The 25,088-nt window shown below is 47.4% G+C and overlaps 1 protein-coding gene across 3 annotated transcripts in view; it reads left to right on the plus strand.

The window, feature by feature from the left end:
- Positions 1-15,629: 15,629 nt before the first annotated feature.
- Positions 15,630-25,088, plus strand: part of CD99L2 (CD99 molecule like 2) — a 70,041-nt gene continuing 60,582 nt past the window's right edge. The window contains exon 1 of one of the 3 annotated variants that reach the window (XM_080991156.1): positions 15,630-15,942. In XM_080991156.1, coding sequence (XP_080847282.1) covers positions 15,870-15,942 — 73 coding nt within the window. In that variant the 5' untranslated portion in view covers positions 15,630-15,869. The remainder of the gene's footprint in view (positions 15,943-25,088) is intronic. The other 2 variants (XM_080991155.1, XM_080991157.1) reach the window with 2 other exon arrangements.

Genomic DNA, 25,088 nt, shown 5'->3' on the forward strand with positions numbered 1-25,088 from the left:
GCTAACAAGTCTTTTCTAAGTATGGTTTTGGCTCGAGTTGTTGTACATTCCCTTAAGTATTCTCCTGGAAGCACTGCTTTGAGGGAAACCTTGATCAACTGCAATGCCAGATGGTCTTTGCTTACTTACAGGAGAGCAATTCTGTTTCGCCAAGTAGAGCACCAGTCATTGAGAGTAATCAGCTTGGCTTTCACAACTTCTTAAAGTGCCAAAAGCTTGCACGAAGCTGTGGAAGGTTGATGTCTCCACTGGCATCGTAGTATTGGGATGTTGTGGGTGGCAGGGGTGGTTGGTTGGAGAGAGAGAGATAGAAAGAGATTTTCATTCTGTTCTCTGCGCCTTTTGCCTCTCCTTCAGCTTCATTCAGAAGATGCTTCTCTGCCACAGCAAATGCTGATGCAGCTTCTGAGTCAATGCTGAGAGCGCCAGACATAACTCTCATTCATTGTCAACCATGGGAGGGGGGGGGGAGAAGGGAAAAATTTATGGCTTCCCAGCTGTTTTCCTTTCGTATGATCAGGTTCCTTTTGGAAGGAGCACCAGCAAAGCTTTTTACAAGCTCGGTTTAGGAAGAGGGTGGAAATAGCAATGTATAGGGGAACAAAAACACCCCAACAGATATCAGAAGAGGTGAAAGGCCGGTGGGGGGGGGGTTGTCTGTTTTGCAAAGACATTTGTAGCAGCAAAATGTACCACTATGGAACCAGTTAGATCGACAGCCAATGGTCAGGAGGTTCAACATCCGCTTGGGGGGGGGGGGCCTGCTGCTAAACAGTTACAAGACTCGGACCACAGTCTCATGATGTAAATTTGCATATGTACAGATGACTGGGCAATTAAGAATGAGGGTGGTGTGTGTGTGTGTGTGTGTGTGTGTGCCTTGAAAAGCACATGGAGATAAAAGAGTAAGTGAGGGAAGAGTGTCACCTTTGCAACTTCCTCATACTCTCCAAGCATCCCGATTTTCGATGGAGAGACGCAAAATCACAAAAGCCATCCTGGCTTCTGATTTGATCCCAGAACATCCCTATTTTCCCCACCAGCGCCGAATTAAGAGAGGAGGATGAGCTGGCATTCATCCTGAGTGGTGGTGGCAGTGGCGGCAGCGGCGAGGGAGCATCCCACTGCCTCTTCATGGCTGACACTGCCAGCCTCCTCCCTTGGGCGGTTCATAGGGGCTGCTGGAGAGCAAGAGAGGCTAAGCCCTGCACGATGAGCCAGCTCTGAGGTGCAGGCAGAGGGCAGGACAACCCAGGGCAGGAAGAAAGGGGGAACAGAGCGGAGTCTTGCTTTAAAGAAAAATAAGGCCGAAAACATTTTTGTTCAGGCAAGCCTATCTTGACCCATGGAAAATGGACATGTGTTTTTAATCTGGTTATTAGTTTATCATTCATCTTTCTAAATCGATAATTTCATTGCTTTATTCTTTTTGTAGATTGCTTTGAGGGTTTGTTTGTTTTTAACAGTCAAGCAGTAAATAAATATATTGTAGGCTGCTATTTGAAGTTCCCCTGAAGTTTTCGAAAGCTGGTGAGGATGTGGAAGGGCTGCATGCAGCCCAGGTCACCTCCCCCAAACCACGTGCATGTTGAACTCACCGCAAATCCCGCTGGAACATGGCCAGGCTCTGTTCATGCTTCCAGGCCCATTTCATTACCTTTCACCTTGAAGCACCTGAATTAAATTATACAACGTGCAGTCTTTTGCACTGAACAGGAAATCAGATGGATTTAGAGAAACATTCTGAGATACACCCACACATATATATACATATATAACTCTGCATGAGAAAGACAGAGGGAGATAACACTGAAATAGGATATAAATGAATGAAATCCTAAGGGTGGCAGGAGTTCTCCATTAGCAAGCTGTGGTTTGGTTTAAAAGACAGTAGTGAACACAGACAAGCACCTGAGATCCCTGTAAAGTTCAATCACTTTGATGACAAGTTCCCCCAGGATCTAAAGTTGTATGCTTTGGTCAACTGCATTATCATCAAGGTGACCTTATTCTCTTCATTAATAGAGGGAAAACCTTGGAAGTTGAACCTCCAGCTCCATTACACGTTTCTACCAGCAGGGGTCAGATTACCTACTTCACATGACAATGTATGCTCTATATATATATATATATATATATATATATATATATATATATATATACACATATATATATACACATTGCTTAAAAGATTGCATCACACAGCGTTGCGATTGTGTCATTGCATATTCTGTTGTGGTCTGAACACACACTCCCCCTTTTCTGTCTTCAGTGCCATCTCTTAAAACATATTTTTCAAAGGAAATTGGAGCACAAACATAGTTTAGGAAGGCATAGCATGGGGATTCAAGTTAAGCTGCATGCCTTTCTATCCATTTGCCAAATGGAAATGAGAGCTATGGGTTTAAATGCACAGAGACGTTGGCGAGCATTGCACTGCTGGACTGGAACAAAGTCCACTGGTGCAGAATCCTGCCTCCATTGAAACCAACCATATACACCTGGGGAGCAAGGCAAGAGAGGGACAACCCTCATCCACTGTTTGTCTTGAAACAGCCTTGATTTGACAGCACCTAATGTGTATGTTCACAGACATCAAAATAAACAATATTCTGGCATACTAAGTAAAAATAATACTGCAAATTAAGGATTTGTTTGCAAGATTTCTGTTCCACTTAAATCTTCCTCTGATTATCTATTAAATCTATGGCATGAAGACTCTTTAACTTCCATTGGTCCGAGGTGCATGTCTGAACGCACGTGCTTGTCCATGTGCATTCCATGTGCACTGGAATATTTTGCTGGAGTCAGTACATGCATCCATTATGAAAGACATGTTTATCCATAACCTTATGGCCCATGAAGAAGTCACACACACCAGGATATAGAGAAAGGTTGTTTTATTCAATGAAATGAAAGAGGCAGAGGAGCATAGGGGTGCCAAGCTATCTATCTATCTATCATCTATCTATCATCTATCTATCATCTATCTATCTATCTATCTATCTATCTATCTATCTATCTATCTATCTATCATCTATCTATCTATTATCTATCTATCTATATCATCTATCTATCTATCATCTATCATCTATCTATCTATCATCTATCTATCTATCATCTATCTATCTATCTATCTATCTATCTATCTATCTATCTATCTTTCTATCTATCTATCATCTATCTATCATCTATCTATATCATCTATCTATCTATCTATCTATCTATATCTATCATCTATCTATCATTTATATATCATCTATCTATATCTATCTATCTCTATCTCATGGGTCAGCAAATTTTTTTAGCCACGGGCCGGTCCACTGTCCCTCTGATCTTGTGGCGGGCCGGAGAAGCGGCACAGGGGGGAGGGAGCTGGAAGAAGAGGCGAGGGGGGCCAGCCACTGTGCTTACCTTCCCAGGGGCACAATCCGTAGTGCATTTCATCTCAGTGGACTTGAGCAGTTCTTCAGGTGCTGAACAAGCGACCTTGAAACGATTGCGGCTTACTTGCAAGTAAGTGCCTCTTTAGGGCTCTTTAGAGTCCGTGCATCCAACGGCAGGGCAGGGTGCGGCTACATGCCGTGATGCGGCGTCTCCTGGTGGTCTCCTGGCGGTGCAGGTGGAAGCTTGTGGGGAAGGGAAAGTGGAGGTGGCGAGGCGGGAGGAGCCAGAGCCAGTGGTGGGCACTGCCTTGCCTCCTTGTGACAGGAGGAAGAGGCCGAGCAGCAGCGGCTCTGCCAATCAGACAGGCTGGTTTACCTCAGTGCGGTGCGGGGACGTCTCTGCCAATCAAATGCCGCTGAGGTAAACCAGACACAGCATTTGATTGGCAGAGACATCCCCGCTCCACGCTGAGGTAAACCAGGCACGGCGATTGAGTGGCAGAGCCGCCATCGCCGGGAGTCTCGGCTTCATGGTGGGTTCTGGCTTCACGGCATGGGGTGGATTTACGACCCAGGTGGGCCTGATCCAGCCCGCGGGCCTTTGTTTGCCAACCCCTGATCTATCTATCTATCTATCTATCTATCTATCTATCATCTATGCAGGCAGCAAATCATGCAGCACAAATACACTTTGACCTTAAAGAGTAAAGGAGTCCCTAATTATCCGAGTCTGAAGAGTGAGCGCGACAATTTGCCACAGTACCCACACTAACAGAAGAAAGGATAAAGGGAGGTATACCTGAACTTGGAACCTAATGGAACACAAAGTCTGGGATCAGAGATCAGAGCTGCAAGAAAAGCTGAGCTCTTCCTTTAAAATCCTGGGAACAGAAACCTCTCACCTAGTCCTTGGTCTGTGGTTTAGTGAAGCATACGGCTGTTCCTTGGGAAGCAAAGAGGGGGTTCCACTGGAGATATGAACTACCCAACCATTGCAAAGCTGGAGTTTAAGTACGATTTGGAGCCAACTGTTCTGTAGGAGAGGGGCCAGGTCTGCCTTGATGAGTGAATGTTAATAACACCTTTATTCCTTTATACCACTGTTTTATTTCCTACAAGATCCTGTCTATTTGCTATTCCATTTAGTTTGATGTTGCAAGGACATGACCCTAGTGAGAAATGACAACACGTGGTTCCCCATCCAGTTTGAAACCAGACCAGACCCCTGCTTAGCTTTGCAAATGTGCTAGCAGCTTTATTGCTGCATGAGTTTGCCTTTGGCAGATTATTCCATTGGCTAAGAGGAACCCAATTCTTTCCTACAGGGGTGGGGGTGAAAATCAAACTTTGCTGGTAGCAAAGATTAGTATGCTAATCTACATTCAGTATTAGGAGGGCAGGCTATTTACTTATAGCCTTCCAGGTCACATTTAAGATAAGGACTAGAACCAGGGTCATTGAGGGGTACTTTGTATATCAAGTTATTTTATATATAACATTATGCTAGGTGCATTAATGGCACAACCCATAGAACTAAACAATGCAAATAGTCAAGAATGGCACTTTGTCATTCAGCACAAGGTAAAAGGAAATTAATCTTTTTCTGTAATGGTTTTGACTGTCCCTGCAGTGTTTAGCTGGATGCTGGGCTGAAGAGGAACTCTGAACTTTGCCCAAAGCAATTTGCCAGCTTACTGCTAACATTTTCTTTGGACTTAGTGCACATGCTGCTAGCCAGGACTCCCTGCCTTAAGGGGAAACTGGAGAGAGAAAGAACAGATTGGCTGGGTTGTTTTTTTTTAAGAAATCAAGAGAGAATACACCAGGCCCTTCTGTATGTTTGACATGAGTTCCAAGCAGCAGGTATGCATGTGTATGTGTGTGATTTCAGTAGGTTTGGCTAAAATATAGTGATTTCCCCAAAACAAAATAAAAAGATTCCTTCCAACTAAGTTTGTTATCGGTATGAACTTTCGTGTGCTTAGTTGGCCTCTAAGGTGCTACTGGAAGGAATTTTTTATTTTGTTTCGACTACAGCGGACCAACACGGCTACCTACTGTTCCCAAGGACAGGTAACCTGCGGCCCTCCAACTCCCATTATCTCTGAATTATTCTTCAAATCAAGAGAAGGAGCCTTATACCATTTCTATTCAAAAAAACACAGGTATCTGTATCATGAACAAGAGTAGGCAGTTCAGATCCCCCTAATCTGATGCCTTTTAGGTGGTTTAGACCAGGGATGGCAAATACGGTGCCCTCCAAATGTTTTTGGACTACAGTTCCCATCTCTGCTACTGTGGCCAGTGGTCAAGGACGATGGGAGCTGTAGCTCAACAACATCTGGAAGGCCACAAGTCCCCACCACCATTGATAAGAACTTAAGAACCCAAACCAAAAGTCCATCTGGGCAGCATCTTGCTTCTTACAACAAAGTGCCTCCAGGAAGCCCACAAACAGGGCAAGAACTCTCTCTGTTTGTGCTCAGCAGCAACCAGTATCCAGTCAGGGTGAACCTGGAAGCTGTATATAGCTAGCTATGACTAGTATATATGTCCAGACCCCTTTAAAGCTATCTCCATATCTCTTGTCAGCAAATTCCTTAAGTTAACAGTGATGCACTCCTTTAATTAATACTTCCTTTTTTTGTCTGTTCTGATGTCCAGGGCCAAAAGGTCCTGCCTGTGAGCTTTACTACAGGGATATAGTCAGCCACTGTGAAAATAGGATACTGGACTAGATGGGGCAGGCTCTTAACGTTTTTCTTCTGCACTTCTGCCTCACTCTCTGTCCTTATCTGTGCAATTCCCCCTGCTGACCTTGAGCCGGCTACTGCCTCTTAACTTAACCTACCTCGCAGGGTAGTCAAGGAGCTTAAATAAGGGGGGGGGGCTGTCCTGTATGTCGCCTTGAGCTGCTTGCAGAAAAAGGGCAGGATATAAAATCAATCAACAGAAGCAGAAATGGATAATTAACGAATTGCCTTTCACATAAGCCTCAAGGCGATTTACAATTATGTATTAAATTATATATTAAGAAACACTTAAAAATAGGTCTTGAAACAATACTAAAACAGCAGCAACAACAACAAAAATCAGAGCCCAAGAAAGCTTGGCCCAGGAACACACACACACACACACAGAGAGAGAGAGAGAGAGAGAGAGAGAGAGAGAGAGAGAGAGAGAAGTGTGCATACCTTAGTAGCTCACTTGGTAGAGCATGAGACACTTAATCTCAGGGTCGTGGATTTGAGCCACGCCTTGGGCAAAAGATTCCTGCATTGCTAGATGACTCTCCTGGTCCCATTTCTATGATTTTATGATTCTATGAATTACTGTCTCCAACCTCAGGAACAAGGATAAGCATTCTACAGAGTGGGTGTTACCACCAAAAAGGGCTGCTTCCTTGTCACCAGGTGACTGTCTTCTGATTTTGGACCAGCTAGCAAGGTTTCCTTGGAAGATCTTAAAGATCAACTATATACTAGGGATGTATGTGATAAGGAAAAGCTTCTGTAAATCCAGGACTGTCCCTAGAAAATAGGAGGGTCTGGACGATCATGGAGATAAGACTGAATATGGCTTCTAGCCATGTTAGCTATACAGAAGCCAATAAAGCTTCTGAACATCAGTTGCTGGAAACCACAATAGGAGGAGTGCTCTTTTGCCTGGGTCTTGTTTGTGGGCTTCCCAAAATGGGCATCTAGCTGGCTACTGTGAGAACAGGATTTTGGACTAGATGGGCCATTATGCTGTTCTTATTATGTTCTTCAATGGTTGCAACGCATCCTGGGATGCTATAATGAAGGACAGGGCCATAAACTGAAATAAATAAATAGTATTTCCTCATTTCTACAGATTTGACCCAGTCTCCAGGGTCACTGGATGTGCTGTTGCTACTGTGCTTTTGCTCAACTTATTCATAGTTCGGGACAGGGATGGGGAGGTTGCTGTGACCAAATTCTCTAATTGCAAACAATGGTTGTGAAACACAAGGACAGTGTCAGAGGGGAAAGCAAACAATCTGCTTTGGCGAAATGTTGTCAGCTGCTGCTGCTGGATGCTCTTATTTGCTCGGCTCTCACAAGCTGGCCTGACTGTAGCATAATGGCCTGTTAGGGGCTGCTCAGTGATTCCTGAAAGCTCCAGGAAGGGGGGGGGGGGAGAAGAAAAAGAAGGAAAAAATGGGGGGGGGGAGAAGCAAAGTCTATTGAGATGCAAATTGGATACACAGAGGTTAGGGAGGGGAATTAGACGGGAGCAACACAAATGTCGCCCAGCTAGTTTCCTTAGGCTGAACTGAAGTGGGAGTCTTGATTCTCCACCCCCCATTATTTTTTCATAAAAAGAGATGAAAGGGGGAGAGGCACTAGACAAACCCGCGTGACCACCTGCCAAGCAACTCCTTCACACTGGCTGCTCTGTATTCTGGGGAGAGTCTCCCCGGCCTTGCTGCATTCCCACTGCTAACATCAGCATCTTTGAAGCAAGGAGGCAACTGAGCGGCTGCAGAAATGAACGCAACGTGTGTTTTTTTTGCAGGGCCAACACCCCAGCTTCATCCAGCATGCATTTCCTTCCTCTCTCCACATGGTGCTTTTATATCACAGCCCCTGCCGTTGTGTGATAATTTCTGTGCCAAGGTAAGAGGTGAGGCGCTGGGCCCTTAAGAAGCTGCCATGATTCACTGACAGGTGAAACCAAAGTATGATTAGCAGGAGACCCAGACCACACCCCACCACACCCCACCTCGACTCTCACCCCCTCGAGAAAAGGAAGCAGGGGCGAAGGATGGCTGTCCACATTGGCTTTCACCAAAAGGTTCGCAGAGATAGAGACTTAGTGGAAATGGATCGATGTGCACTGCCTGGGCAGCAGGGCTGGACTGCCCATGTGCCACGACCCTCCCCGCCCCCAGCAAGGCTTCAGCAGGGGTCAGCAGCTCCCCATTTTGCCCCAGGCAAACCTAGGGGTGGTGGTGGGGAAATGATTAGGCATAGTTACTTGGAATGCCCGTGATTTTTCCCACACAAACACATCCTCTTTTTTTCGGGACTGACTCCAACCAACAATAGCAAAGGGCGAGCAACAATCTTTCTTAACCCACAGCTGTAGAACTGTAGAGCTGAAATAGACCATGAGAGTCATCTATTCCAACCACCTGCCATACAAGAACCTTTTTGACCCACAACAGATTAAGAGGCTCATGCTGTACTGACTGACCTGTCCCTTCTCCTTTGTGCAGCCTAAGAGCAGGGGTGGGAAACCTCGGGTCTGAGGGCTGAATGCGGCCCTTCATGCCTCTCTGGACTGGCCCTTGGAACTCTCCCCAAGCCACATCCACTCTGGTCCTGCGTGTTTCTGCCTGGCTGGAATGTGCCCCTGAAGTCTGATTGTGCCTCTTTCACGCCTGGGTGGAAGGCAGAGAGAAAGGTGCACATTTGTAAAAAGGTAGCCTACTGCACAAAAATTCACATCTGTTGCTCTACCCACGCTGGAATGTGGCCCTCTGGTTTTCCAGAAGGGAATTGCAGCCCTGAGGCTGAAATATGTTTTCTACTCTGCCTCAGAGTGTCAGACTAGGACTGGGGGGAGCCAGGTTCAAATCCCTATCCAGCCATTAATCTTACTGGGCAACTCGCTACCTCTCAGCCTAATCTACTTTACAGGGTTACTGTGAAGGTAAAATGGGCTGAGGAAGACTTAACAGGCACCAACCACCCTGATCTCCCTGGAGGAAGGATGGGTGTATTAGGTTAATGAATCAGGAACTCACGAATATTGGGATTTTTTCCAGAAATGGCTGGGGAGTCGTGTCACCCATGAGGAGGTCACTGATACAGATCAGTAGGAACCTGTGATTCGCATTTCTCAGCAGCAGATTCCCTGGGGAAGGTTCACATCTCCCAAGTTGGGGGGGGGGGGAAATATGCACGAAAAATGTAATTTCATGGCATCTGAAGTGCTGCCTTGTGGCATGATACCCAAATCCTGTATGGCAAATTAAGAACAGTGCACATTTACTGTGCAAAGAAGCAAACACACTAACAAAGCAACAGCAACAAAATTTGGAAATATCACCAGGCCATAGCTATTTGGGAAGGGGGATAAGCCTATGCTTTTTAAGGATATTTATTCCAGGGTTCTTCGCACACACCTGAGCAACCCCTCCTCCCTTTGTACTGGACTAATCTCCCTCCCTTTACAACTCACCCATTTCCTCACTATTCCACCCCCCTTTGCCCCAAGTCCTTCTACAGGAGAGGGGAGGTCTTCAGTGAGGGTGGAGGTGGTGCTACATGCTTAACCCTTTCCCCACCCCTGCTACTCTATTCCAAATTTTCCTCCAGCCTGTTTATTCCCCTCCTTTGGAAATACTCATCTAGAAGCACACAGGGTGGCAAGAGGGACTTGGAGTGAGTGGGGTTTGGACAACAGAAGTGCTAAGATATGGAAGGGGTTCAGCAACCCCTCCTCTTAGCTGCTTCTTTTTTTGAAATCATCTGCTCCTATTGTGGGTTCTTGATGAATGAATGAAGGAAGGATTGAATAACACAATGGCCAGTTTTTATTCAGTCTGGTCATCAAAAACCCTGCAGTTTTAAAGCAAAATGCCTCTGGTATCCAACGCTGCACTGTTATCCCTGAATGAGTTTAGCATGGGATGCAAAATATATTTGGTATGAATCTTATTGCACTTTAAAGCCCAAATTTGGTTTGAAGTGGCATGACGATCCATCTTAGCATATAATTTTAATCTTTTCAGCTGGATAACTTTAATTGATTTCAGTTTTGAAAACACACGAGTTAATTGAAAAACTGACTGGGCTCATGAGAAAGTTCTTGATACCCTTAAAACATATGAGATGGCATTTAAGTCACAGGGTTTTACTATGTATTGATCTACATTCAGTTAATAAAGAAATACCACAATTAGTTTTCTCTCTCTCTGTAATAAATCACTTTCTGAGCCTGTTGGAAATTGGATTATACTGTCATTTTCTCGTACAAGTTTTGTTTATAGTTGCAGGCAACGTGCACTAGCTGCAGAAGGCTTCCTGAAACATGGTTCCATGTGATGCAGAAGGCAAGCAAGTTCAAAACGGCTGGGGAGAGAAATGCAGACCCCCAGATCCAGCATGCTGGAGGGGCTTGGATGGAGCAGAGCTGAAGTGCCCCTCTGCTCAGCCCCCCCCCAAAAAAAACCTTTACCAGTGGTGAAGTTCCACCATTGGTGGGGAAACATCAACAACAAGAGCCACCCCAATGCGCTTGCCCAAATTATAGCAGAAGCTACCACAGGTGTCATCCTTTGGAGCAGAACTCCAAAAGCACCCCACTCCATGGGGTGGGAAGGGGGGATTTGGCTTGAGCAGCACAGGGTCTGCTTGATCCTCCTGCTGTCACATGTTGGCAATGGTGGTGCTCCAGGTCTCTTTGCTGCAACACCCTGGCAGTTGTTGCATTTTCTCCTCCTCTGCCCCAAGTCCATCAAGCCCTTTCCATTCTTGAAAAAGAGAGAGGTTAAAGTCAGCAGTTTTAAGAATGTGCATAATAAAATGCAATTGCATATTAAAATACATGTCTGGGTAGAAGACGCTCCAGTGCCTGGGACGGTGCATGGGCAGGGCGCACCACGGGGCCTCCGGAGTCTGCCTGTCTCCTCCTACTCAGCTGCCCTACAGCTGGGGGGAGGCAGCGGGTGGACCATTTGCGCAGCGCGGAGCCTGCGTGCACCAAAGCCACCGCATCTCTCCCAGGAGAGACACGCGGCTCTGGTGCGCTGCAGGCCCCGTGGTTAGTGCCCTCTCAGCGGTGACACCCAGGGCTGCCCGCCCCTACTGCACCCCCTTGCTTCGCCCCTGACTACATTAGCTTTAGTTTCAGTTGGTAAGGCTCGAGGATGTGGACAAGGTGCTTGGATCTTGCTTGGAGCGCAAGGCGACCACTTGCACTCTAGACCCCTGCCCCTCTTGGCTGATAAAAACCAGAATGGAGGGAACAGCTGGCTGGGCTAGGGAGGTGGTCAATGCCTCTTTACAAGAGGGGGTGGTCCCTGCCTGTCTGAGAGAGGCAGTGGTAGAACCACTACTTAAGAAACCTTCCCTGGATTCAGAAAGCCTAACTAACTACAGGCCAGGTGCTAATCTCTCTTTTCTGAGCAAGGTTCTGGAGTGAATGGTTGTGGACCAGATCCAGGCACTTTTGGAAGAAACTGATTTTCTGGATCCATTTCAATAGGGGTTTGGGCCTGCTTTTGGCACAGAAACTGCTTTAGTCGCCCTGTATGATGACCTGTGTCTAGAGAGAGACAAGGGAAACATGTCCCTGTTAATTCTTCTTGACCTCTCAGCAGCTTCAATACCATCGACCAGGTATCCTTCTGAAGCGACTCTCTGAACTAGGGGTGGGTGGCACTGCATTGCAGTGATTCCAGTCCTAATTAGATGGTCGTTCCCGGAGGGTGTTCCCCAGAGGGAATGCTTTTTAGCCCTGTGGAACCTTCAATGTGGGGTTCCGCAGGGTTCAATCTTATCCTCCACGTTGTTTAACACCTACATGAAACTGCTGGGTCATTTTTATTTCCTAGGACTGCCAGTTATTAACTAGGGTTGAAATCCTAGGCACGTCTGCTGAGGAGCAGTGACTCAGAAACATAGGAAGCCGTCTTATAGTAAGCCAGACCATGACCAGTCCAACAAAGTTGATGTTGAAGAATCATTGCTTCGACACTGGTGATCTTTGCTGCTTCCAGTACACTGGCTTTAGTTCGCCTGTCTTCCCAAGTGATGTGTAAAAAATTTCAGAGACACCATTGATAGAATCTTTCACGGACCTGGAGATGGCTTGCCCATTTTGTCTTTTCTCAGTTTCTCATTATTCAGTTCTTCACATCAGTTTGCCAATAAAAAAACAATGAATTTTTGAGTTTTTCTCCAATATATGCATTGCATTTTTAATACTGCACAATATTTGGTTGGAGAACTGCAGCACAAAATTAGACGGGCAAATTTCAATAGTCACTGTCTGTTTGCATAATGTTTTTGGGAGGGCAGGTTTGCATTAAAATGCGAATTGAATTTCTCCTCCCATCTACTTAGAAGTAAGCTGTTTTGAACAGTGCAATTTATTTCTGAATGGTGCAGGATTGGGCTGCCTGTCACCTATTCTTTTCCTCCTCCTGAAATTTAGAAGGTAAAGTAATTCTTATCCTAGCGGTGAGGAAAACTTTGTCTATTTAATTTTTATGATGCTTTGCTGTTAACGGGCTGGACACTTAAAGTATGTATAACTGTTTGCAGAGGGTATGAAAATGTTTGTTTTTTCTCCTGTCTGTTTGTAGATATCCCCTCTATGTTATATGTCTAGCAATCTGTCTATGCCAGAAACCCCCTAATCCATTTCCTTCTGCTGAGACCAAATATATATTATAGCCAACCCCATTTATCCAGGAGTCTAGACACCCCAAAGTATTTGTCTCTTGGGTAAAAGAAAAAGAAAAAGTGCAGAATTCAGATTTGAATTCACACTTCTGCATTTTTATGGAAAAATCCCTGCTACCGTGGAACTGAAAACTATCAATGAAACTCTGAAATGAGTTTGATTTCCTCTGGTAAACTTATCTTACAAACCTGTAAGAAATGCTAGAAAGATTCTAAGACTATCCAAGATGCTATTAATGCAACATATTTTGTTCTGCCATGAGAACTCTTGGTTGCCATTATCTGAAAGGTTAAACAGGCATTTCTCATGGGATTTCCTCAGCACTGAATGCATGTCAATATCATCTGAATCATTGTGTTCTATTAATTACTTACTCATGGGCTGTGGCCTGACCTAATACGTGGTTTATACCGGCCACTTATGGAATGCTACCTAACTTCATATGGCAAGAACCAGTGTGGCGCAGTGATTAGATTGCTAGACTAGGACCAGGGTTCAAATCAATTGGGTGGCCTTGTGCCAGCAACCATCTCTCAGTCTATTTACCTCACAGAGTTAGGATGCAGGTGGCACTGTGGTCTGAACCACTGAGCCTCTTGGGCTTGCTGATCAGAAGGTTGGCAAGGTTTGAATCCCCACGATGGAGTGAGCTCCTGTTGCTCTGTCCCAGCTCCTGCCAATCTAGCAGTTTGAAAGCACGCCAGTGCAAGTAGATAAATAGGTACCACTGCAGTGGGAAAGTAAACAGCATTTCTGTGCGCTGCTCTGGTTTCCATCACAGTATTCTGTTGTGCCAGAAATGGTTTAGTCCTGCTGGCCACATGACCCGGAAAGCTGTCTGTGGACAAACACCGGCTCCCTCAGCCTGAAAGAGAGATGAGTGCCGCAACCCCATAGTAGCCTTTGACTGGACTTAACTGCCCAGGGGTCCTTTACCTTTACCTCACAGAGTTATTGCAGGGGTAAAACAGGGAGGCGTTGGGAGGGGGGAACCATGCATGCCACCTTGAGTTTCTTGGTGGAATGGTGTGATATAAATGTGGCAATAAATAAAAGATAGACACCTCATTCAGGTGTACCAACTCTACGGGGCTGAGGCCTCTACAGCCCCTCCCCATGTCCACTGGGACAGGGCTCAGCCCCCCAATCGTGAGGGGGCAGAGGAGGCCTGCTGGTATGTTGCCCTGGGCTGCGCAGCATTGGGAAACGCCCCGCAGACCAGCGCGGCTTGGCACACAAGTGTTGCATCGGGAGGATGCCTGGTCAGCCTCTCCCAAATGCGACAGTCATCACGCATGCAATGTGCATCGCATGTATGATATCAGTCCCCCCCCCCAATGTTGGGCACAACACAGCACCTGTGGCCTCACTGGTTTCAAAAAAGGCTTCACCCATCACTCCCTCTGAGAAATAAGAAGTCAAACCCTCAAGATTTGCAGAATTTTGTTATTTATTTTTTTAAAAAAGAAAAAGGTTGGGAAGGTGCATGGAAAACTAGAGGAGAGAGGGAAGGGGCATCCTGGAAGAGGGTGACTGAAATAGTGAACAGCAGAACTCCACTCTGCAATATTTTGTGGCAGAGCCCCTTTGTTGTCCACTTGCTGGATGTGTGGATCTGACCATTTTGATTTTCCTGTCCACCCGCTCTTCAGCTCTTTACACCTTCTCACCAGTTTGTGATTTTTTTAAAAGAAGTCCTAATGAAAAATTCATCCACCTATTAGTGTGAATTCATCCTAATACCACATTTCTGTATGCGATCTTGCCTAATTTTTGCCTAGTGTACCCGCATAATGCATTTTTGAATGCTATTTTCAGGTTTATATGCATTTTTACACTACTTGGCTGCACTGCCCTATTTGCAGAAGGAGGAATCTTGAAAGGGTGGCTGTGTTTCGGCTGGTGCATTGTTTTGGAAAGGGAAGATTAGGTAGGTTCGCCTTAAAATGCGGACTGAGTCAAATTTCTCCCTAGCCCTCTTCTTATGACCCTTTTCCCAGGGTGGTCCTTTTGTTTTATTTTTGGTCTTATCCACTGTTATCGTTGCCATTATCAGACAGCGACAGGCAGCCGGGAGGTCTTTATTCCTCTGGCCTCTCTCTTGTGACATTTCTCCAGTAGTGTATTTACATGTTTTTGAAGAAGAAGAAGAAGAAGAAGAAGAAGAAGAAGAAGAAGAAGAAGAAGAAGTCAAGGTTCATTGATGGAACTCAACAAGGATGCGCATCTGTTTCACAGACTGCTTGTCAGAAATCTGAGATCTTTGTCACATAGAGAACAGCTGTCCGGCTTCAGGGACTCGGGAGAAATGGATCTGGGTGTCTTGGGCGAAATACAACGTGAGAAATTATCAGTGGGGGTTTGCTGAGGAAGAACCCTGGCCAGCAATCCACCCACCCACCCGCACCCTGGAAACAGTGGCTCTCCGGCTTTGATCCTCCCCCCCGCCCCGCATCGGGTTTGCGGGGTGGGAGCGAAGGCGGGTGACCGGAGACGCCCTTTTTCGCGGCTGTCGGGTCCCTCAGGGTCAAGCCGCCGGCAACCAAACACCGCCGGCTCTTTCCGCAGCTTAGAGATGGAAGTAAAATACGTAAAGAATTAGCGCTCTCTCTCTTTCTCAGCCCGCCGCCCTTCCAGAGCCAACCGGTCCAAGGGAGGCTCCTGCGACCGTCTCTCTTTCTCCCCCAACCCTTTTAACTCCGGCCTCCTCCTCCCTCCCCCCGCCCTACTCTCTCCCTCTTCCCCTCCCCTCTCCACGCAGGGCCTGCCTTTTTGCGACTCGTGCGCCCCTGCCCTCGCCGCGTCCCGCCCCCTCTCCTCTCCACGCGTCCCCGGCGCGCTCCTCCCCTCCGCGCCGCCGCCTCCTCTGCTCCTGCCGGCGCTTCTCGTCCCTATCTTTCGCGGAGGCTGCAACGAGCGCCCGACCGCCTGCCTAAGGAAGCCGCCGCCGCCGCCTGAAAGCGGGCATCTGCGCCACGTCGACCCGGGAGCTCCCTCTCCGCACCGTGCGCCCTAGCCGTGCGCTCCTGCCTCCCCGCCGAAATGACCGCGAAGCTTTGGCGCCCCCGCCTCCTCCTCCTCGCCGCTGTCGCCTTGGCTGCCCTGAGCGGGAGAGGTAAGCAGGATCGGGCTCCCGGTAGGGTAACCCACCAGCCCATCCCGCCCGCGTTGCGCTTTCCCTCAAGTATACTGGGGAGAGGATCCCCCCTGGCCATCGAAGCTCCTCTCCCCTTCTTTCCTCTCCGGCTTGCCTGAACTAGTAGACCGGTCGCCTCCGCGCTCCTTTTGTGTCCATCGCTTCTGCTTGCTGCTCCTGCTTATTCTTCTCCTCACGTCCCGTGGCTTGGGAGACATACGGCAGGATATGGGGGGCTCCGTGCCATGCTTCTGTGGGTTGGGCTGACTGCATCGTTGCGCATGATCTCTCTGCCCCCCTCCCGGTGGCTGGATGCAGCCAGGCCTCACGGATGCAGATGAGTCCCTCCCGCACCCCCGCGCTGTACACACACACGAATAATAATATGCAATTGAATTATATAAATAAAAGATCAGGTGAGACAAAACGCATTTGGCTGGCGAAGCGGCTGCGGGCCTGCCTAACCATCGGCGCAGACCCGCCCCCCTCCCCTAACCTCTATTGTGGCTCGCGGCGTGCTCTGCCTGGGCTGCATAAAGAGCTGGCGGGGCGGGGGGGGGGGGAGGACTGCAGATCACACCAGCCTTCCAAGCAAGGGCGAGATTTGGCTCTTCTAAGCCTCCGGGGAAAGGGCCCCGCTAATCCTCCGGGGGATGGGTGGGCGTGACAAATCAGTTCAAACTGCGTTGGACTGAAACGTACCCAAACGGAGAGCAGGAGCTGCAGCCTTTTGTAGCCTCGTTTATCTTTGCAGCCCTGTCGCTCCTGTGGGACTCATTCACCTTCCACGATTATCATTGCTCTTTTTTCTTTTTAAACAGCAGGGGATAATTTCTGATAAACGATCACAGTGCACCCAACCTGTCTTTCCGGCATCCTCAGAGGAGGGGTGGTCGGGAAGCCCCCAAAATAGCGCCTAATAGGAAATCTTTCCCTTACTGGAGAACAATAGATCCACCATGAGCTTGAGTGAAGCCCAGCAGCCCCCGCCCCACTAGACTGGGTTCCTCCTGTGTGGGAATGTGCCTGCTTTCATACCTCCCCACCCTCCGCCCTGTGCTCCAAAAATATGCTTGAGAATAAATATATTTTCAAATCTTGATTTAATCTCCACTTTGTGAGCCACTTAGAGGAGGCTTCCTCCGTACTGACCTGCTTTTCTCCTCTTAAGTATTCCTCCTCTTAAGACACTGTATGTACAGCATCTCATGTTTCTGTAAGCATTAGAGAGGTAGAAACACATGTATATTATTCCCCTCCCGCTGACTTAAATAACAGGTAGTTTTGTCAAATACCTCTATATCAACTGACTTGGCATAGAGAAATGCCAGTACAGTGCACGCCCTCCAGCATCAAAGGACTGTAGGGCGTTTGAGGGTCTGCAGTTTAGCTAATCCACACACCCCCATGTTCTCCTCTGTGTCACTTACAAGTGGTTCATCTTATATCCCCAGTGTGCCATACAGGTCCACTTCAGCTCATCCAGATCAAGGATCTTCTGCACATTTACCTAGGAATAAACATCATGGTCGGGCTTGCTTCTGAGTAAAAAGCATGTGTCAGATTGAGCTGTAAATTTGAGAGCCGAAGTTGTCCCAAGTTTTTGTGGTGTGCCCAAATAGCACCAGTGGGACAAGGAATAAGGGTTATTAGTAGAAACTGTTTGGAAGAACTCTCTGCAGGTAATAATTGTTTGGTCTGTCAGCTAGCATGAAATGTCACAATTCGCTTTAATTTTTTGTTTTGTTTTTTTTTAAAAACTGCTTCAGGATGAGCTTATGAATAGAAGGCGTGTTATGTTTCACATATTTTGGTGTATATGTAAAATGGTTCATCGGTGTACAGTTAAGTGCTTCACAACAGGAACCAGTCTTAGGCCTTGAAATAGTCCTGTGGGTCCATTTGGTACAGAACTGGCAGCTACATCATCATCATCATCATCATCATTAACTTATGACCCGTCCATTATCTAAGGTCCCTGGACGGGCTGCCAGAATCAAAACACAGTGTGAAAAAACAGTCTGAAACAACTTACAATCACAGAAATAAGGTGGGTCCCAAAAATACACATCTCAAGTTTCAAAAAGCCAAGAGTCTAGAGGTGTGTCTTCAGCATATGATGAAAACTGTACAGTGAAGGTGCCAGGTGGACCTCGGGGGGAGAGGTCTACAACTAAGGGGCTACTACAGAGAATGCCCTCTCTTAGGTGAACAGCCCCCTAAGTTTCAGAAGGTGGTAGAACAACCAAAAGGGTCATCCTCTGCTGATCTTAACACCTGAGAGGATCTGTAAGGAAGGGGAATATTTCAGGTGTTTGAGGCCTGAGATGTTTAGGGCTTAAAAGAAGTTGCTTATGTTTCTGAATCTCTACCATAATGACTGACGTGGAAACTTGCAGAACATGCCCAGCGTTTGAGATACACAACAGGTGGATTAGACCAAGGGTGGCTGTCGTGTGGCACTCCAGATGTTGGTGGACTACAGCTCAGTCGTAGAGCACCTGCTTTGCATGCAGAGTGTTCCAAGGTTCAATCCCCAACATCTCAAGTTAGGGTTGGGGGAGGCTCCCTGTCTGAAATGGGTAGACACCACTGAGCAAGATTGGCAATGAATGGTCTTATTTAAAGGCAACTTGCTATGTTCTAGCAGTGCCCATTATTCCTCACCATTGGGCATGTGAGCAGGGGCTAATGGAAGCTGGGGAGTCCACCACATTTGGAAGGCAGCAAGGTCCACCTAGTTTGGTATTTTCCCCTCGGTAGTGGCCAGCCAGGTGTATCTCAGAGCTTAAAAAAAAGGACTTTGAAGGTGATGGGGGGAATAGGCCTGGGAAAGTGGATGTTCTATTTAGGCTCTTGCCCATGAATTTGGCTAAGACTGGGAACCTGCGACCCACAGCCAGCATGGCCAGTACGTAGGGATGATGGGAACTGCAGTCCAACAACATCTGGAGGGCACCAAACTCTCCATTCTAGGTCTACGCTATCTAAGCTAGTGTCACTCAATTTCTCGTGTGCAGTAGTAATGTGGAATCTGTGGTCCTCCTGTTGTCCTTGGGCCACAACTCCCATCATCTCTGACCTTTGACCATGTTGCTGTGGGGCTGAGCCCAGTCACATCTGAAGGGCTTCACACCTGTGACATACAAGTCAACTTTGTGTGGTAAAAAAAGAACCATTTTCTTCCTTCCCAGTCTGTTTTGCTGGGTGGACCCAAATTTTGTTATCATGATAGAGAAGTTGAACACTTTCTCCTTCCACCATTCATAATTTCATAAGCCCTGATGCTCTAGCCTTTCTTCATAAGAAACAAATTCTTGACTAAGAGCTTAAAAGTGGGGACTTGGAAACCCATGATGGGGACTTGGAAACCTCTTGAACAGCCCTGCTGGGTGTGCAAGTCTGAGAGATAGGGAAGCGAAGATGGTCTACAGAGCTAGTTCACTGCATGGCTTTCTAAAGTTTGTTCAACCTTCTAACCATAGGAAAAGCTCTGAAGGTAACTCCAGCCAGGTTATTCTTGCTTTGTAAGAGGTTAAGAGCCTCTCTCCTTAAAGCAGGTAGAATATTTCATAGAATCATAGAGTTGGAAGAGACCACAAGGGCCATCGAGTCCAACCCCCTTTGGATGAAGAGGAATGGATATTAAACATTGCAGAAGAACTATTTTTTAATTGTACCTCTTAGTGGGCAACAGATTAGTAGAACTGGCATTTGACATCCAAATAATTAGTTGCATTTCCTTTTCTTAATTAATACTTTGCTAAATTATTTCTAGTGCACAGCACAGGGAGCATCTGAAAATCGGAATCAAACTTTGTGTGGGTCATTTTTTTTTTGTTTTTTAAAAATCCCCTTATTCATCTCTGTCCTTCTGCCAGTTCCAAAGCTGCGTTGCCTACCTAAGCTACCGTATTTTTCGTTCTATAGGACGCACCGGTCCATAGGACGCACCTCGTTTTTTTGGGGGGGAAATGAATAAAAAAAATTCCCCCCCCCCCGCTGCCACCCCAAGCCTCGCGTGCTTCGGGCTGCAGGCTACCGCCCCAAGCCTCGCGCGCTCGGCGGGACCTCCCACCGGGCGCGCGAGGCTTGCAGACACTCGCCCGAAGCAAGGGGAGCCCTCCGGAGGGCTCCCCGTGCTTCGGGCGACAGACTGCCGCCCCAAGCCTTGCGCGCTCGGCGGGACCTCCTGCCGGGCGCGCAAGGCTTGCAGACACTCGCCCGAAGCAAGGGGAGCCCTCCGGAGGGCTCCCCGTGCTTCGGGCGACAAGCTGCAGCCCCAAGCCTTGCGCGCTGGGCGGGACCTCCTGCCGGGCGCGCAAGGCTTGCAGACACTCGCCCGAAGCAAGGGGAGCCCTCCGGAGGGCTCCCCGTGCTTCGGGCGACAAGCTGCAGCCCCAAGCCTTGCGCGCTGGGCGGGACCTCCTGCCGGGCGCGCAAGGCTTGCAGACACTCTCCCGAAGCAAGGGGAGCCCTCCGGAGGGCTCCCCGTGCTTCGGGCGACAAGCTGCAGCCCCAAGCCTTGCGCGCTGGGCGGGACCTCCTGCCGGGCGCGCAAGGCTTGCGGACACTCGCCGGGGCTGCAGGCTGCTGCCTGCAAGCCTTGTGAGCCCGCGGGAACTCCCACCGGGCTTGCAAGGCTTGCGGATAGCTTCCTGAAGCCTGGAGAGCGAGAGGGGTCGGTGCGCACCGATGCCTCTCGCTCTCCAGGCTTCAGCGAAAGCCTGCATTCGCTCCATAGGACGCACACACATTTCCCCTTCATTTTTGGAGGGGAAAAAGTGCGTCCTATGGAGCGAAAAATACGGTAGTTCTTTTTCAAACTGGCATTTGTTTTAAAAGGACACAAAAAGCAAGTGGAAAGCTGACTGTGTAGACAAAGTGGTAGTAAACAAAGGAGAACCAGTTAAGCTAACAACAATAGGGAGAATCAGTGAACTCCCCAAAATGGGTTTTCATGGCAGATTAGGAGAGAGTTCACTAAACAGAATGAAATGGGCAGGCAGGGAATTCCTTGCACAGATAGATGTTCAATTTGGCTGAGGAGCCCAGTGGGAGAAGGCATGATAAGTTACTCTGGATATGTTAAATATATAGGTACACCTGTGTTTCCCCTCCAGCCTAATTCTGTCTCGCTAAGCTTGCAAACAATTCCACAAACAGTTGTTCTTCCACTGCAATACAGAAGCAAAAACCAACTTCAAGATATGCTGCCAACCCACACATAATCAACAAAAGGTGTGGTGGCACATCAGAAGCCTGAAATAAACAGAGGTGCGAGTCTCTCCAAATTTATGAAAACATTGGTCTGGATGCCTGGAAGCATCTTGTATATTGCAAGTAGGAGACTAGGTATACAGTGGTACCTCGGGTTACAGATGCTTCAGGTTACAGATGCTTCAGGTTACAGACTCCGCTAACACAGAAATGCATGGTGCCCACTGATAAGAGCCCTCCTGGATTTCTCATTACTTCAAGAATTCATATACGGCTTAAAAACAGTAATGCTTGATCAGTGCGTGGAACTGAATACGGTGAAAATAAAAATGAGTTAAAACTATAAAATCAGAATTCTGTTAAAATTCCTGCTGGAATAAAAAAAAAAAATGCATTCAGTAGGCACCTGAAGTTCAACAGGGAAAGGTCCCATCTGACCTCGTGGAAGGTTGTGCTATCAAATTGGGGTCACAGCACTGAGCAGTTCAGGGGTTCATATGAGCAGTTGACTGGCTGCTGGCATCTGTGCACCCAAACCATAGGGGACCCCTAGCAGTGACTCCTCCAAAGACTTCAGTGATCAGGCAGCCCCTGTGTTATCCTGAACCCAAGTTGTTAAATGACATAAATTAATACAAGAGCCTGGAACCTCACCCGGTAGTATATGGGGAGCCATTGCAAGTGTTTGAGAACTGGAGTTAACGTGCTGGCGATAGTCTGCCCCATCAACAGGCTAACTGGAGCGTTTTGCGCCAGCTGGAGCTTCCAGACAAAAAGACCGAAGGTGGTCCCACATGCAAAGCAATGTTACTTACTCTTCTGCACTGGTGTTCTTCAACTTCGGGTTCATATATGATGTTGGGCTATAACTCCCATCATCCTTGACCATTGGTTAAACCGGCTGTGGATGGTGGGAGTTGTAGTCCATCGTCGGGGGATCAAAGTATGACTCCACCATTGCAACCTGCTTGGTCACCTGCTTCTTGCTCTGTCATAGAGAATGGTGGTGAGAAGGAGGAGCAGGAGGTGCCCCTGCCTGCTTGCTCATTGGATTTCTGTCCTGCAAACAAACAGGTAGAAGCAGTGAAGATGAAGAGGAACCGGAGCCAGTGACAATGGCTGGAGCCTGGAGCCAGCAATGGGTTATTTACAATCTAGGTTTAAAGGGCATTGACAAGAAACACACAGTGATATACAAAAGGAGGAACGTTAGTCAGAGGGATACCTTTTGGTGCTGCTATAACACCGAGATTGGAAAATAACCTGCTGGACCAGAGAGTGCTTACATTTCCCTTCCTAGTCAGCTATTCTCACCCTGGTACATGCCAGCTAGCCTGAAAGCGGAAGTCGGCTGAGCCTGCTTCTGTCTGTACACCACAGACCCAGTTTTTACCCAACTGCTACAGGATATCGTAAGAGCCTTTTTGAGTCTTTGGGTGCTTCCTGTTTCCTTTCATAGCTCAATTCATAGTACTGGTCTCAACGATTTAAAGGCATATATTGTCTGGGCTCAGGGTATCTAAAGGGCCGTTGCCTCCCATGTGGGACCTACCTGCTCACTCTGGCCCTCAGTGTTGGACGAGCTTTGAGGAGCCCAAGTCAGGGACTTCTCAGTGGTGGCTTCCAGGCTGTGGACTTCTCTGGTCTGGAAGGTTCTCTTAGACCAGTGATAGTGAACCTTATTTATTTATTTACCTATTGTTTATATGTTCCTTTGCAACACCTTGAAGTGATTTATAAAAGTACCAACAATTAAAACAGTTTCATAGATTAAAACAAAATAATTTCATATACAGTCATGCCTTGGTTTTCGAACAGAATGTGTTCCTTAAAAGCCTGTTCAACTTCCGAAACGTTCGGAAACCAAGGCGCGGCTTCCAACTGGCTCCCGATTGCGCAGGTGCGCCGGAAGCAATAGCTGAAGCCGCATTGGACTTTGGCTTCCAAAAGAACGTTTGAAAACCAGAACACTCACTTCTGGGTTTTGATTGTTCGGGAGCCGAAACGTATGAGTACCAAGGCATTCAACATCCAAAGTATGACTGTATTTTTTTAAAAAAATTGAAACAATTTCACATATAAAAGGAGATTCCGTTGGAGGGCCATATTTCCTTTGGGTGCCCCCACATGCCTCCACTAAGTGAGTGGAGTTCACATATGTGGACAGAATGGAAGGATGAAGGATAACAACATTTTAATTTAATTTAATTTTTTAAAAAAGACTTCAAACCATCCTGAAAAGTGTCATAGAGTTGGAAAGGGATTTCTGAGGTCATCTAGTCCAACCTCTTGCAATGCAGGAATATAAAGTTAAAGAAAAAGCACAAATATATTGAGGACCACACAAAGCACCCTAACAGCCAAGGTCCTATAGGCTATGGCAGAACAATCATTTTTAAGGCATTTACGTCTTTCTTGAAGGCAACAGTTGAGTCAGACAACAGTGAGTGGGGCATCCTACCCTCTGCTTTCGAGTGACAACAATCTGGCATCCAAAATGCTTGTTGATAAAGCACTATTAATTGTAGCTCCTTAAGCCTCCTCTCAAAAAGCTTATTTGGCGTTTGAAACTAGATGGGGATGCTCAGTTTGTCATGGTCTTTATTTGCTTCAGTGTTCAGGAACTTTAAAATAATAATAACATTCCATTCTTACAGAAGCCTTTTAGTGGGTGGAGCAAGGGTCAGAGTAGAAAGAGTTAAACCAGGAGATACCTAGTGGCATAGCCACCACTAACCAGAAATGTCAGCTTCCATGCCTGTTCCAGCAATGTGGACCATTCTTTGGCAAACAGGAATAATTTGTGGGCATGGATGACCATCTACAGCCACTGTTGGCATGGAGCAAGGAGGACCTGCCCAACTCAGCCTCCAACCATCCAAACCCTGGCAAATAACTCAGCAATGTGCACTCACTGGGAATGCACATTGTGTGGGAAAGGAGGAGTCTCAACTCTGGGTTTCCCCTCGCAATGTGGGGATGGGTAGCATTTAGGAATAATTAGATTGGAGGGAGACAAGTGTCGTCGTCACACCCTCCAAAATCAGAAGAAGCTTTTTGCTGTCATCTGCCTTGGGAGAAAATGGTGGAATGTGCCTTTGCGGGGAGGAGGGGTGAAGTCAAACTGTTGGGAGGTTGCAGAGAAAAGCCCCTTCTAAACATGGGGAGGCTTCTGGAGAGAATTTGTGGGGGCAGGAAGGGTCAAGGTCTCCCTCTCCTTGCCCTAACCTGCAAATGACAGGCACACATGCACGTACCAACACACAAAGGGAAGAGGAATTGATTGCTTAAACCACTATGGGACTGATAGCTCTGTGTGTGAGGGGAATAGGGGTCTCCTAGCAACTCTCAAGGGACGCGGGTGGCGCTGTGGGTTAAACCACAGAGCCTAGGGCTTGCCGACCAGAAGGTTGGTGGTTCCAATCCCTGCGACTGGGTGAGCTCCCGTTGTCCCAGCTCCTGCCAACCTAGCAGTTTGAAAGCACGTCAAAGTGCAAGTAGATAAATAGGTACCTCTCCGGCAGGAAGGAAAACGGCATTTCCGTTCGCTGCTCTGGTTCACCAGAAGCGGCTTAGTCATGCTGGCCACATGACCCGGAAGCTGTACGCCGGCTCCCTCGGCCAATAAAGTGAGATGAGCGCCACAACCCCAGAGTCGGCCACGACTGGACCTAATGGTCAGGGGTACCTTTACCTTTAGCAACTCTCAACACCTTTAACAGCCCCCCAGATTCTTTGGGGAGGGGGTGCGTCATGACTGTTGAAAGTGGTATGATGCCTTCAGTGTGAGGTTGCAACACAATTTTTTTTAAAAAAAACACGTTTAAAATATCGCTGCAGTTTCAGAACACACAAAAGCCATTCCAGAATGGAACACAGTGAAGTAAAATGGACACGCTTTCTAG

The sequence above is a fragment of the Podarcis pityusensis genome (genome assembly GCF_964106645.2).
Source record: "Podarcis pityusensis genome assembly, chromosome: Z".
Taxonomy (NCBI): Eukaryota; Metazoa; Chordata; class Lepidosauria; order Squamata; family Lacertidae; genus Podarcis; species Podarcis pityusensis.